This window comes from Fukomys damarensis, unplaced genomic scaffold (assembly GCF_012274545.1).
Source record: "Fukomys damarensis isolate Sample0158 unplaced genomic scaffold, DMR_v1.0_HiC HiC_scaffold_11, whole genome shotgun sequence".
NCBI classification, from domain to species: Eukaryota; Metazoa; Chordata; class Mammalia; order Rodentia; family Bathyergidae; genus Fukomys; species Fukomys damarensis.
In genome coordinates this window covers 13,263,060-13,275,582 of record NW_022900923.1, presented here as the reverse complement: position 1 = coordinate 13,275,582, position 12,523 = coordinate 13,263,060, and the positions used below count along the sequence as shown (strand labels likewise).

The following is a 12,523-nucleotide window of genomic DNA, read 5'->3' as shown; positions in this document are numbered from 1 at the left end:
TATTTATTTATCTAAAAACATAGTATATAACACGAAGTCACATGCCACTTTTAGATTCAAGGCCACTGTTAAGAATAGTAAGTATTTGTATCCTACTGAAGTAATATACTTATGTCTCAGGGACTACTAATGCTCCTCACTATGCCACTAAGATATTTCTATTTAACTACTGAATAATTCATAATTCTTCAACTATCTTCTTCACACAAATTACTACTTTTTATTGGTTTACCTTTTATTTATCAGATACTTAGCTCAGGAAAAACTGAAAGAATCTAAGAAAGCAGATAATCAAATCTACCAACTTTGCATGAAAAAAGAATCATATGTAACTTTGTGTACACAGGTTTTGATTAATTTTTGCTTTTTCAGATTCGACAGATGAAAGACAATTAAAAGTAGGGATCTTGTAACAGTCATTTTCCCCAAACAGTTTTCCTTTTTTCATGATTCATAGATATGCTGTAGGTGGCCAATACTCAAAGTCCACATGGCATGCAATATGTAAATAATCCATAATAAAATTAAGCAGAAAACCAAACCTTTCTGAATGACAGTCTCTTCAAAAACAAGCAATTATAAATTAACTCAATTTGTAGGCTGATGATGTGAATCTAATACAATTGGGCATATAATATTTTGGTCTTCCCCTCTAGAGGGTATATGAAATAGTTAACATATACTTAAATTTGATAAATCCAAGTATTTAATAGTTTTAACTCTACAAATAAAAAATAAGAAATCAGGTGAATCAGCAATCATAGATCTCAATAATATCAACTGATCTCATAATTTTCCTGGACATAACAGTGATAGCTGAATTGTTTATTATTAAACACTACTCTGAAAATGTATGTGATGTGAGTAGTATGTACATTTATTTGACAACCAATCCTCCATCACATTGGAAAATGCACAGGAATCAATGAGCCACCCTACTGCCTCCCACACCTTCCACAAACCAGGTCATTACTTGGTCTAGAGCTTTTCAGACCCAAGAACACTGGATTTAAGGTCTTAGTCAATCTGTTATCATGAAACTGATAGGTAAAAGGTAAAAACTTTTATCTATCACACTGACTTTCTTTTTTTAAAGTTACTGCTTTTTTTTTGTACTACATGAAAATCTGAGTACCAGTAAGCCTATTGCTTCTTTGCTGGGGAGTACAGTATGTATAAGGGTGTAGCTGCTGCCAGGATAGAGGCCGATGTAGAAATGTTTGAGATATTTCCACATAGAGATCCCTCACTCTGGCCAATGAAAATCTTGTAGGATGGGGTAGTGGCTAAACCATTTCAGAATGAGAAACAAGGAGCTAGCATTAGTAGGAAGTACTTTATAATTTGTTAATAATACGTATAGGAAGAATGTTATGGGTATTTTTTAAATCTTGAAATTACTTTAGAATAAATAAAATTTATTGTTAACATGATTTTCCCAAGTCTACAAGATATTTAGGATTCCTTTGAACCATATTTAAAACAAAGAAAAAAAAACAAAGGAAGAGTTCTTGAAAACTTATTTACATAAAACCATAGTCAATAAGGTCTATAATTTGTCCCAAATCTTTTCTGAATTTTGTGCAATACAAATTATCATGTTTTCTTTCTAAAATAGTGTATCAAAATCTATGTATTTGCTTATATTATATTCTTATTTAGAAACTCATCTACTTTGTATTTAATTAGTTTAGACAGCATCCTTTAGGATCATTTTTGTCCCCAATCAAAACAAAAAAATGTCTTATTATTTTAGTAGTTTGGTTTCAGTAATTTATATGATCATTCCTAAAGCTTTACGGCCAAAGCCAAAACAAAACAAAATCATAAAAAGGCAAAACATACAGGAAAGCAGATTAGCAACAGCAGAAGCAGCAGCACAAAGCATGCAGCCAGGATAATAATACATCACACAAATGTTCACATGTTCTGCAACCACAAGCAAAGGCTAAGAGGCAGAGGGCGTTGGGATGAGTACACACAGTGCAATAGTCTCTTACACGTCTGCCTTTGCTAGCTGGAGTACAGGATGGAGAGCGCTTCAACGGAGAAAGGAGAACACTACATGTTACAAAGATTTACACAGAGAAGACTTGCCGTGCCTATAATATCAGCACATAAGTCTATAAACACACATATGAAGCCACTTTCTTTGGATAGATTGACAGTACACATATTTTCAGGAAAAACTAGAGGATAAGACAGTTAAGAAACACTTGCTTAGGCCTGGTCTAAAGTTGATGATCAAGTTGTCACGGGCCCATGCAGTGACCCACAAAATAACACATCAAATGAGAGACAATTTCTTTTCCAGAAATGTTGGCAGCAGTAAACTAAAACATTTGACAACAAAAAAGAATATAAATAATTTTTGGCGCTAGTAAGCATTTTATTAACTAGCCTCGTTTTATACATTTACCTTCCAAATTCTTCTTTTCAAATATGGTTTTTAAATTTTAACAGCTAAATTAGGAACTCATTAGTATTGCTAACAGATCATAACAGTTATTTCAGCAATACTATCCATCCTCACTAGACTTTAGGTTTACTCAAGAGTGACCTTCACTTTCAGATATTGAAGATTAAGTAAGCAAGCGTTGCGGGTATAACTCAGCAGTAGAGAGCTCACATAACATCATTTGTGAGGCCTGAGGTACAATTCCTAGCAGATGGGTAAATAGGAACTTTTTTTTCCTATAAGAAAGTTGAATGGCTCCTGTGTCCCAAAGAGCTAATTATAAACCAAGATTAAAAGACCTATATATTTCTAAACAAGTTTTTGTTTCTTGGTCTGGTCAGTTATAGAGGGTAAACTCTCAGGATCAAACTGGGTTACTTACCCTCTGTTTGTTTCTTTATTTCCAGTACCAGGGATCGAACTCAGGACCTTGTGCTTGTGAGGTAGGGGTGGTACCATTAAGCTAAATCCCCAGCCCTACCCGCAGTTATTAATAGGAAGGCAGAATACCTCTCTTACCCTCTCATCCACAAAACCAAACCACCCCCCTAAAAAAAACCACAAATCAGTTCCCAATCCTTCCTGTAACTATCAATCTCTTTCCTTAATAATCATAATAGTTAATATTTGTCACATGTAGAATATATAAAGGTACTTTCCAAAACTGGCTTCCACATATAAACTCTCTTAATTCTCATAGAAACCCTAATAAAGTAGGTATTATGAATCTTATGTTAAAGATAAAGAAAACAGATGAACTTGACCAAGGTTTTAAAACTGGTAAATGGTGGAACTAGAATTCAAACCTTCTCAGTCAGATTCAAACTTTCCTTAGAACAGTAGGCAATCACTACCTTCACGTTCTAACCTTCCAATTTACTTTTCAATTCCAATCTGGCTTTTCCCTGCTTTGATCAGTCTAAGGTGAGGATGCTGCGACCCTGTGCCCAATGATCTGACAAGCCACCTCTGGTTCTGAACAGTCTCCTCTTCAAATCCCTCCCTTAGTGCTGTGACAGCATGCTTTTCCCAATCATTTGCTCCTCCTCCTCTTCTGTGGAGTCCTGTCATCCTCCCTCTTCCATGCTGAGGACGTCAAATGTCTCTTCTGGGCTCACTGTTCTTCTCATGCTACTATCTTCTCTTGAGCACATGGCATCCACTCTCAATTATGCTGATCATTCATCTCCACCACCAGTTCAGTGTTCTTCTTTAAGCTTTTCCCTCACATATCTGTCTGCTGGACATTTCCACATGGATGTTACTATTTTCAACTTAACTTGCTCAAAATGAAACTGTCACTTCACCCTTTTCCTCTGTTAAATCCTTTAGTGATTATTACACAGGGGTAGATCAAATCTAAATTTCATAATACAGAGTATAAGCTCAATTGATTTTGGTCCCTGCTTACATCTTCAAACTTGTTTCTCATCAATTCTTGAACATCATCCGTTTTGCTTTCAGCAAACTGAAAACCTCCTTCTGTCCTTCCTTTCAGCCTTCCTCCCATACTCTGCCTGCCTACAATCCTGATCTGTGAAGATTCAACTCAGGCATTACTTCTTTTGGAAAGTTTTTCTGGATCCTTCTGGTCCAGCTAGAGATATTTCTCCTTTGTCCTCTCATATCTATTACTATTGTTATTCCCTGCACGGTGTGATAATAGTCTGTTTATATATGCATGTTTTCCACCAGGTTGTCAGATTCTTTAGGGTAGAAATGCCCTATTATATTTGGAAGACAGCCTGCCAATTTAAAAATTTTCAGTAATGAAGAAATTGTTCTGAACTTCCATAACAGTTACCCTAGGTGTTTCAAATACCATTTATTGCTTTCTACATTACATAGTTCCCAGCTATGTCCTATCTCTTTTAACCAACAAACACTTTGAGGTCTAGTTCTGTACCTAACTTATCTTTGTAGCCACCAGTGGGTATAGTCTACACATGTAAAAAGTGCCAAAAGTTCAATATAGAGCAATCTTTAGTTTTTTATTATATCTACTTCTTGACTAGTCTGGAGTGTGATAAAATATGAAAAAGATCACGAATATCTCAAAATAAATACAGTATCACTATACTGAAAATAGTCCAAATGTCTCTCAAAATTATCTTTGCATAGGAAGTACAACACATTTTCTAGCTGACATGACCTAAAGCTAATAAAAACATTAAATCACCCTACCAACACAGCAACATTTTCTACCAATGTGCTCAACAGAAAAGGCTTAATTATACTTTTTTCCTGAAATATGCTTAGAGAAAAACATTTGCCACTACCTCCAAACATATCCATAAGCTATAGTTTTTATAAATAATAAAATTGTATTCATGGAAAATACTGCTGACCAGTACCTTGTCTTAATGTTGACTCATGTACCACCTTAAACATGTGTTTTACATCTATGAACCGCCACCAAAACTTTAAAAGATAAGCAAGAGAACATAAATCAACAAATAATGAATCTTAAGGGTACACAATTTGTTTAAGAGTTTTTAAGGTTCAGTTAATAAATTCTGGCAGTTTTAATAAAATACCAAATAAGGAAGAGATGGTAATGTACATATACTTTTTTCCCTCTATATAACCTGAATATATTATATCATATAAGGTACATAATAAAAATATATACAAGGATATACAATATAATATACAGGTTGTGAAAACCTTATGTTTTCCTTAATGTGAAAACCTGAAATCTGACAGCTGAAAGTTTTTAGGCATCAGAAGATTTTGGGTTGAACAAATATTCCCAAATCTAGAAAACACCAACATCAAATACTTTGGTTCAAAGTATTTTAATTAAGGGATACTCAGTCTGTTTTGCCTTAATTGGGGAAGGACTCTATGTAATAATTTTCTGAAAAATGAGATCTTCAAGTTGGGTTGTGCTGAATTATGTGGATGGAAGTTTTATTCTATTCCATTTTTTTATTTTGTTTTTGGATGGAAAACTTAAAAACAAGAAGCAAAGAAGGACATTTCAGGAATGCCATAATTTATCAGAAGGAGCTAGTCCTAAATTTGGTCATAGGAGTAAAGAAATCTTTACAATAAAAGTTTTACAATAGTCTACTGATTCTCATGATTATTACCCTTTCCAGAAACAGCTAGAACTCTGCTCTTAAGTCTCAGGTCATCATGCTTCGTTATAAGAGAATGTAAAAGAGGGTAGGAAACAGCAATGGTAAAATCAAGAAATGAAAGAAGAAAGGAAGGGAGGAGCCATGACTGAGATTAAATATTCTAGGACATCTTAGTAAGATTACATATGAAAACAAAACCAAGCTGAGAACTCTGCCTGCTCAGTTGTCTTATATGCTTGCAAATGAGAAAGGACAGCAACATGAGGTAGACCAAGATAATCTTTCTTCCATGTCTCACCTTTACAAACCAGTTTTAATTCCTTGATTTATTCTTTGCTGGGTATACTACTACAGTAAGAAAACTTTCAAAAAGCAAGTCAGAGTACATTTCTATCTGCCAACAAACCAGGTAATATCCATTTTTGTGGAAAACTCTATCAACCAAATTGATAGAATGTAGACTTGTAATTTAATAGAAATCAAAACTTACCTAGCAAATATATGTGACAATATGTTTATCAAATATAAAGCACACACAGGTCATGTATATGACTATAATTAGCATTACCTTTAATACAGTCAATCCAAGTGTTACTTTGGTTTAGCTGAAAGAAGAAAATGAACTGAATAGAGTAGGAAGCTGTTGTAAACTTAGTCTGATGACCCCTGAATCTATAACTACTGAGATGAAGGGAAAGGACAGGAGAGAGAAATACGAAAATCCACACCACCAGGTTCCATGTGTTCTCACCCCATTGGTTATTAGAAGAATGAGACTGGGCCTAATATGGATGAAGCACAAGCAATCTAGAATTGGGCATAAACAACTGAGGAAAAAGATGAGGGTAGAAGAGACGTGAATTTACAAAGCAGAAAGGCTCTTGGAATCACTTCTACTGCTTTCTTAATACAGGAATGCCAAGAGACAACTCATCAAAGTGATCTTGATTTTTTAAAAAATTAACCCAAACCTCCCTTCTGAATCCAAACAAATGCCTTGAATAGCCCTTTATTTCCCCTTCCTTTCTCCTCCAAAGACTAAGAACCTAAAATGTCATTCTTATGACTGCTCTTACTAAAGGGAAGTTATAAATAATAATGGTAAAAACCTACACTAAATATCTCCTCAGGTTCTTCTTTCCATTAAAAGCCTAAGACTAGCTGGATGTGGTGGTGCACACCTGTAGTCCCAGCACTATAGAAGGCTTAGGCAGGAGGACTAAAATTTGAGCCTCACTTTGGCAATTCAGTGACCAAGCACAGCCCCTTCTCAAAATTAAAAGTAAGAAAATAACTGGAGAAACAGTTTAGTGCAAAGGCCACAAGTTTAATTCTAGTACAAAAACAAACAAATTAAAAAAAATTTTACTACTCTACATGTAGGAAAGTCCAAATATCTACAGCCTCCGGAAGTACAGAAGCCAAGTGCTGAGATCACATTCTGCTTTGTCTGGTTGTTCTCATTTTCTCAGGGGGAAGGAAGTGATAGGTATTACATATACCCCTTCCCTTCTGTCAAGGCCACTTTTACACAGTGTGACTTAAAAGGAAAGCATGTTGCTCTGAACACCCTCCAATATAGCCAAAAATTCCAATATTCATTTGAATTTTGAGTTAGCAGGTAAAACATGCTGAGAAAATTAAGGGAAGAAATCACAGTTTTAACTAGCCTGATATGAGGATAAAGACAGAAGGAAAAAAACAGAAGGTAATTTTGGAGGATATTTACCAGTGGTAAAACTGAAAACTCAAAAGGGCAGCATGAGGACAATGAACTCTTGGGTACAGAGAAAGGTGATGTGTAGACACCAAAGGAAAGTTGATTTCTAGAATTTTGCTTAATACGAACCTTACTCTCTCCTATGTCTACAAGTTACAGCTGAAATTCAGATTTTAGGTCATCAGCATTATCTTTTTTATAGCAATGAGAGAGAAAACAGAAAAGAATGAACAGAAAGATGGTGTTATGGATTAAATATTGTAACCTATTTACTAGGGGGAAGTTACATATTATCAGCATTATGTACAACAATATAACCAAATAGCAGATCTGGCAGAAAGAACAATCAAGATTTGATTTGTCCTTTAAGAATTCAAATGCCTAAGAGAGAGCTACAGGACTTTTTATACTAAATATCTTGGATGCTGAAAGCAAGCATGACAAAGATTGAGTATTACTGTTCAAAACATCATTGCACTCGGACTTTGAGGATAAAGTAAATAAATGGGTAACTCTGGGAAGATTTGTTATAGCTATAAAAAAGAAACAAAAGCAAGAAGTTTGTGCCATAAAATATAAATTAAGAAAATAAAAATAGAAAAGAAAAAAATTTTAAATGAGAGCTTACTGTTGACTTTTATTCTGATAAAATTCATTCCCAATAGAATTGGTTTTGAAAATTCAAAAGGAAATGTGATTCTTAGTGTGGTAGTAGGCTGATGAAGACCTAAGAAATCAGCTAAGTGAAAGAGAATTAACAAAAAAGGAAACTAAAGAGAACTGAGGAAGGTTGAGAAATCAGCCTATTAAAAGTGAAGAAAAAATACCAATATTAGTAAAGATACTACATAGTTTCCTTAAATCTTTAAATCAATTCATGACATTAAATACTATTACTATTTTTATTTTTATTTTACTTTAAGTTTTATTTATTTTTTTGGTACCGGGGATAGAACTTGCGTCCTTGTGCTTGCAAGGCAGGCCACCGAACCGCTGAGTTAAATCCCCAGACCACTATTACTATTTTTATTGCCAGATGAAGAAACTGTGGCATGGAAAGGTTAATTGACTTTGTCCAAACTATATACCTAGAAAGTGAAATTAGAACTGGGATATGTGTTTTACCAATAAAATAGGAAAATGTATATTTAAAATCCTTTTATGACCTAGAGTAAGAATCAAAGATTGGGCAGCTTCAATTCCTTTTTACTTTATATTAGGCATTCCTTTGCACTATTACAGAATTTAATGTATTTTTGAATAGTTTGTACTGTGTAACAGTGAGTGAAAGATAAGAAAGGATACTCCTTGAGAAAAAGTTACAGCAGGAAAATAGCTGTGACTCGGGCACCCATTACATCTGGAGGGTGATAGTGGCAATGTGTGCAAGAGAATGAAAATAAGCCAGTGCCCGGGCAGAGGTGTGCATTCCTAAAGGATCTTCTGTGAAGAAGAGCTTGTTTATTTGCCAAAATGCATAATACTTCTGTTTTACCATCAGAGATTTTTTTTACAGGCAAGGAGATGTCAAAGGCAAGAATTTGTTAGAAAAAAAGTAAAAATGGCTTTCTAGGGAAAAGAATGAAATACATTACTCAAAATCACTTCTCATTCTAAGGTGAATGATATCTGTATAGAAATAACATATTGTGTATTTCAATATACTAAACAGAAGATTATAAAATGCACTAGCATTTATCTGCACAATTATTTGATTACATTATAGAATTAGAGTAATTCTTTGTCTCACAAATAACAAAAGTTTCCATGTACAATGGAAATATGTATTGCTTGTTATAAATATTTCAAAACTATGAAAATCACATTAGTTCATTAATTTGAAAAAATTCAGAACAAGAAGTTCCTTTAGTGGAAAATAATGCTAAATTTTCTTCTGAATGTTATATTTTATTTAACAAAACACAACAAATAAAACATTTAAAGAATACTTCTTCAGTTTGAAAACAGTTCTAAGTAAAAGATTTGCATTTGAATTCATTTTATTTCCTCATTTCTGGAAAGTCTGAATGTTCCACAGAATAACAAAATGTTATACAACAAGGATCATTGTGCCACCAAATGTGGAATACATAAAAGGTATAACAGGCAATACTATAGCGATACTATACACACTTAATAGAAGTTTCAATTATTAAATCTATAGAATTAAGGATAGAAAATGATAATGCAGTCAATTTATAGGCAAATGGTGCATATTCTAACTAAAATCACTTTCCACAGCAGAAGAGAAATTGTGTTAGCACTGGAAATCGATTGGTACTCTTATGTTATGATAAATTCTATTGGAAGATTTAATTTTTAAAATGTTACTTTCTGATTATACCACCAGAGGTTTATTTTTATCCAACCTAGAAAAGTAAAATACTGAAAAGAAAAAGGGAAAGTAAAATAGAAATCATCATGAAAGATAAAAATGAGCAATTGTTTGTATACATAGTGACTAGGCACTCGTCTCTGGAATTCTTGCAAAGAATAGGAATACAGAGATTCTCTGATAGCCAAAGCATTTCTCAAAGTTTATTTTTTTACTTTATTATATTTAAAAGTCATAAACCATTATATTTACGATAATGAGGAAGCATATTGTTGGCCCAAGATAAATTTCTATGAGTGATATTTCAAAAACTGACTGCATTACTAAGGAAATTCTTCAAATCAATTCACTAATCTCTTTTACAGAAGGATGCATTGGTTTGAAAAGCAAAGACTTACGTCATCCAAAAAATCAATCAGTGAGGATGAGGAAGAAGAAAAGGAATCCTATTTAACGAATACAGCAATAAAAAAATAGAAAATATGGATGAAGCAATTCAATAAGAACAAATGATAAATCAAAATTTTATGAAACATTTGAAAGGCAAATGACACTAATTCAAATAAATAAATAAATAAATAAATAAATAAATAAATAAATAAATAAATAAATAAATAAATGAGAAAGCAGTCACTGTCACTGTTTCCAAGAAGCTTAGAGATTCATTAACTACATTTTAGGGCCGGGCATGGTGGCGCACGCCTGTAATCCCAGCACTCGGGAGGCTGAGGCACGAGGATCACTATGAGTTCGAGACCAGCCTGGACTACATAGTGACTTCCAGGTCAATCTCAACTACATAGTGAGACCCTGTCTCAAAAAAACAAACAAACAAACAAAAAAACCCAAATAAACTATATTTTAAAAGCCATTCTTTTCCCTTTCCTAAGGGAATGAAATATAATTCATATATGATGCCCAAAACAAATGAAGCTCATGACAAATCACTAATAATCAAATTAAATGTAAGCACTTACAGCGGCACCACTGAGATAAAGCCCTGGCCCTAACTTTTTTTTTTATTGTAGCTCTATGCTTTGGAGGAAAAAAAAAAAAGCGTCAAAATTATTCCCAAAGTTATAATTTGTTCTGCTTTTATTCTTTCTTAAGGGAGCTGAAAGTACTTTCAAATCTAACAATGAATTTTATGTTTAGACATTTCTTAGATGTTTGTTAAATACATGTGTGACTGTACTTTGCATAAGAATGCAGAACATATACCTTCTCTACTATGTTTTTGCATATATAAGATTCCAGGTTCTCTTATGTGAGGTGCAATAAAACAGGCTTATTCCAAGTGAAGTTTAAATCACAAAAAGAACTTCAAATTGACCATAGAGGATATTTGAAAAGTGTAATACTTACTTCAAATTGATCCAGAGCATCGGTAGGCGTATTCAAAAATGCCAAGAAAGAATGCTGTGAGTCTTGGTGCTCTATACCTAGAAGACAGCGGCAACTATTTTTAAACTAGAACAATTAAAATTTAGTTTTATGGACAACCTTTCCTATCTCAATATATTGAAGGTGTTCACAAACCACTGCTTTATTTTTTGGTACTGGAGATCCAACTCAGGTCCCTGCGCTTGCGAGGGCAGCAGAACCACTGAGCTAAATCCCCAGACCTACAAACCACTGTATTTTAAAGCTTATCAATATTATCAACTCTACATATTTAAAAAGTCAAACATTAGTGTTTCCTAAACTATCGCTCAATACTTAAGTTATATCAATTTCCATAAATACTTGTATTTTGAATTACTTGTGATTAACTTTTTTCCCATCTCATATAGTATAAAAAAATATAATATTTAGCAGACTTCAGAGAACTTAAAAAAAAATAAGGGGTTATTTATATCTTATTTTTCTAAGCTTAACTTATCACAAACATGTTTGTTTTGAAATACTTCAATTACATAATAAATATGAATATATCTTTCATAAGAAAATAACGTAGTGACAAAACAAATGCACTTAGCTATGAAAAAAAACAGTATTTTTTTTCTCCTCTCTAAATACTGTACCTCCCTTATACTCTTCAAAAATTAAAACCTAGTTTGGTTCTCACCTTAGCATGATGGTTTATGTTTCTAATCTGAGTTCCTATTCACTCTTTTTATGCTCTTTACTTTGCTTATTAAGAAATTCAACCAACAAAATTTTACTGAACATCATGTATTTCAAACATCTTTACCTTCTTTATGTGATTACTGTCTGTCCTCCACAATTTTATAAGCAGATGCAGAGCCCAGATTTATGTTACTGTATGTAGAAGGGCTGAGAAATGATAACAAGGCTCCTTGGCCTAATATAAAGCCCAGGATTAACTACTTCATTTTTACCATGATGGCCTTTGTTAAGAAAATTAATTTTGAATAACTGCATATAAAATACTTCCAAAATAGCAATCTTAAGGCTCACAAATCATGGAAACAGTTTAAGAAGTTCATGTAACAGAGCTATCAAGTATTCTGAGTTAACTTCCATATTAAAGGAAAACTACAAAAGAAAAGTTTTCAAGAAAATAGTAATAAATCCTGTGAAATCTCATAGGGCAAGCAACATAAGCTCAAAACTGGAAAGATGATGAAACACACAAATAATTCTTCATTATTGAACTGTCTTATTTATACTGAATTTAGATTCATCTTTAGTTGATTCATACATTGTTTTCTCAACTACCCTGAGAATGAAACTACCTGCTCCAAGATTTTGTATATCCTAAGCACATAAACAGTTGTTCAAGTTATGCTAATAAAGTTATGTTCAAGAATTCTTACCAAGTTCTAAATGTTAAGACACGCTGCCACTGCTGGAGTGATTACTTCACATAATAACCATTTGCCAATATTATGGCACAAAGTACATTATAAAATAATTTTTCTAATTACAAAAATTATATATGTGTGTGTGTGTGTGTGTGT

At 33.2% G+C, this 12,523-nt stretch overlaps 1 protein-coding gene across 21 annotated transcripts in view; it reads right to left on the bottom strand.

Annotated features, from left to right (window-relative positions):
- Cdc42bpa (CDC42 binding protein kinase alpha) overlaps window positions 1-12,523 on the bottom strand; it is a 271,103-nt gene that overhangs the window by 49,655 nt on the left and 208,925 nt on the right. For 7 of the 21 annotated variants that reach the window (XM_033762072.1, XM_033762059.1, XM_010642642.2 and 4 more), the window contains 3 exons: window positions 10,965-11,041; window positions 9,998-10,045; window positions 2,001-2,039 (listed from right to left, as the gene is read on the bottom strand). In XM_033762072.1, the coding sequence (XP_033617963.1) occupies window positions 2,001-2,039; window positions 9,998-10,045; window positions 10,965-11,041 (164 nt within the window). The remainder of the gene's footprint in view (window positions 1-2,000; window positions 2,040-9,997; window positions 10,046-10,964; window positions 11,042-12,523) is intronic. The other 14 variants (XM_033762062.1, XM_033762067.1, XM_033762071.1 and 11 more) reach the window with 4 other exon arrangements.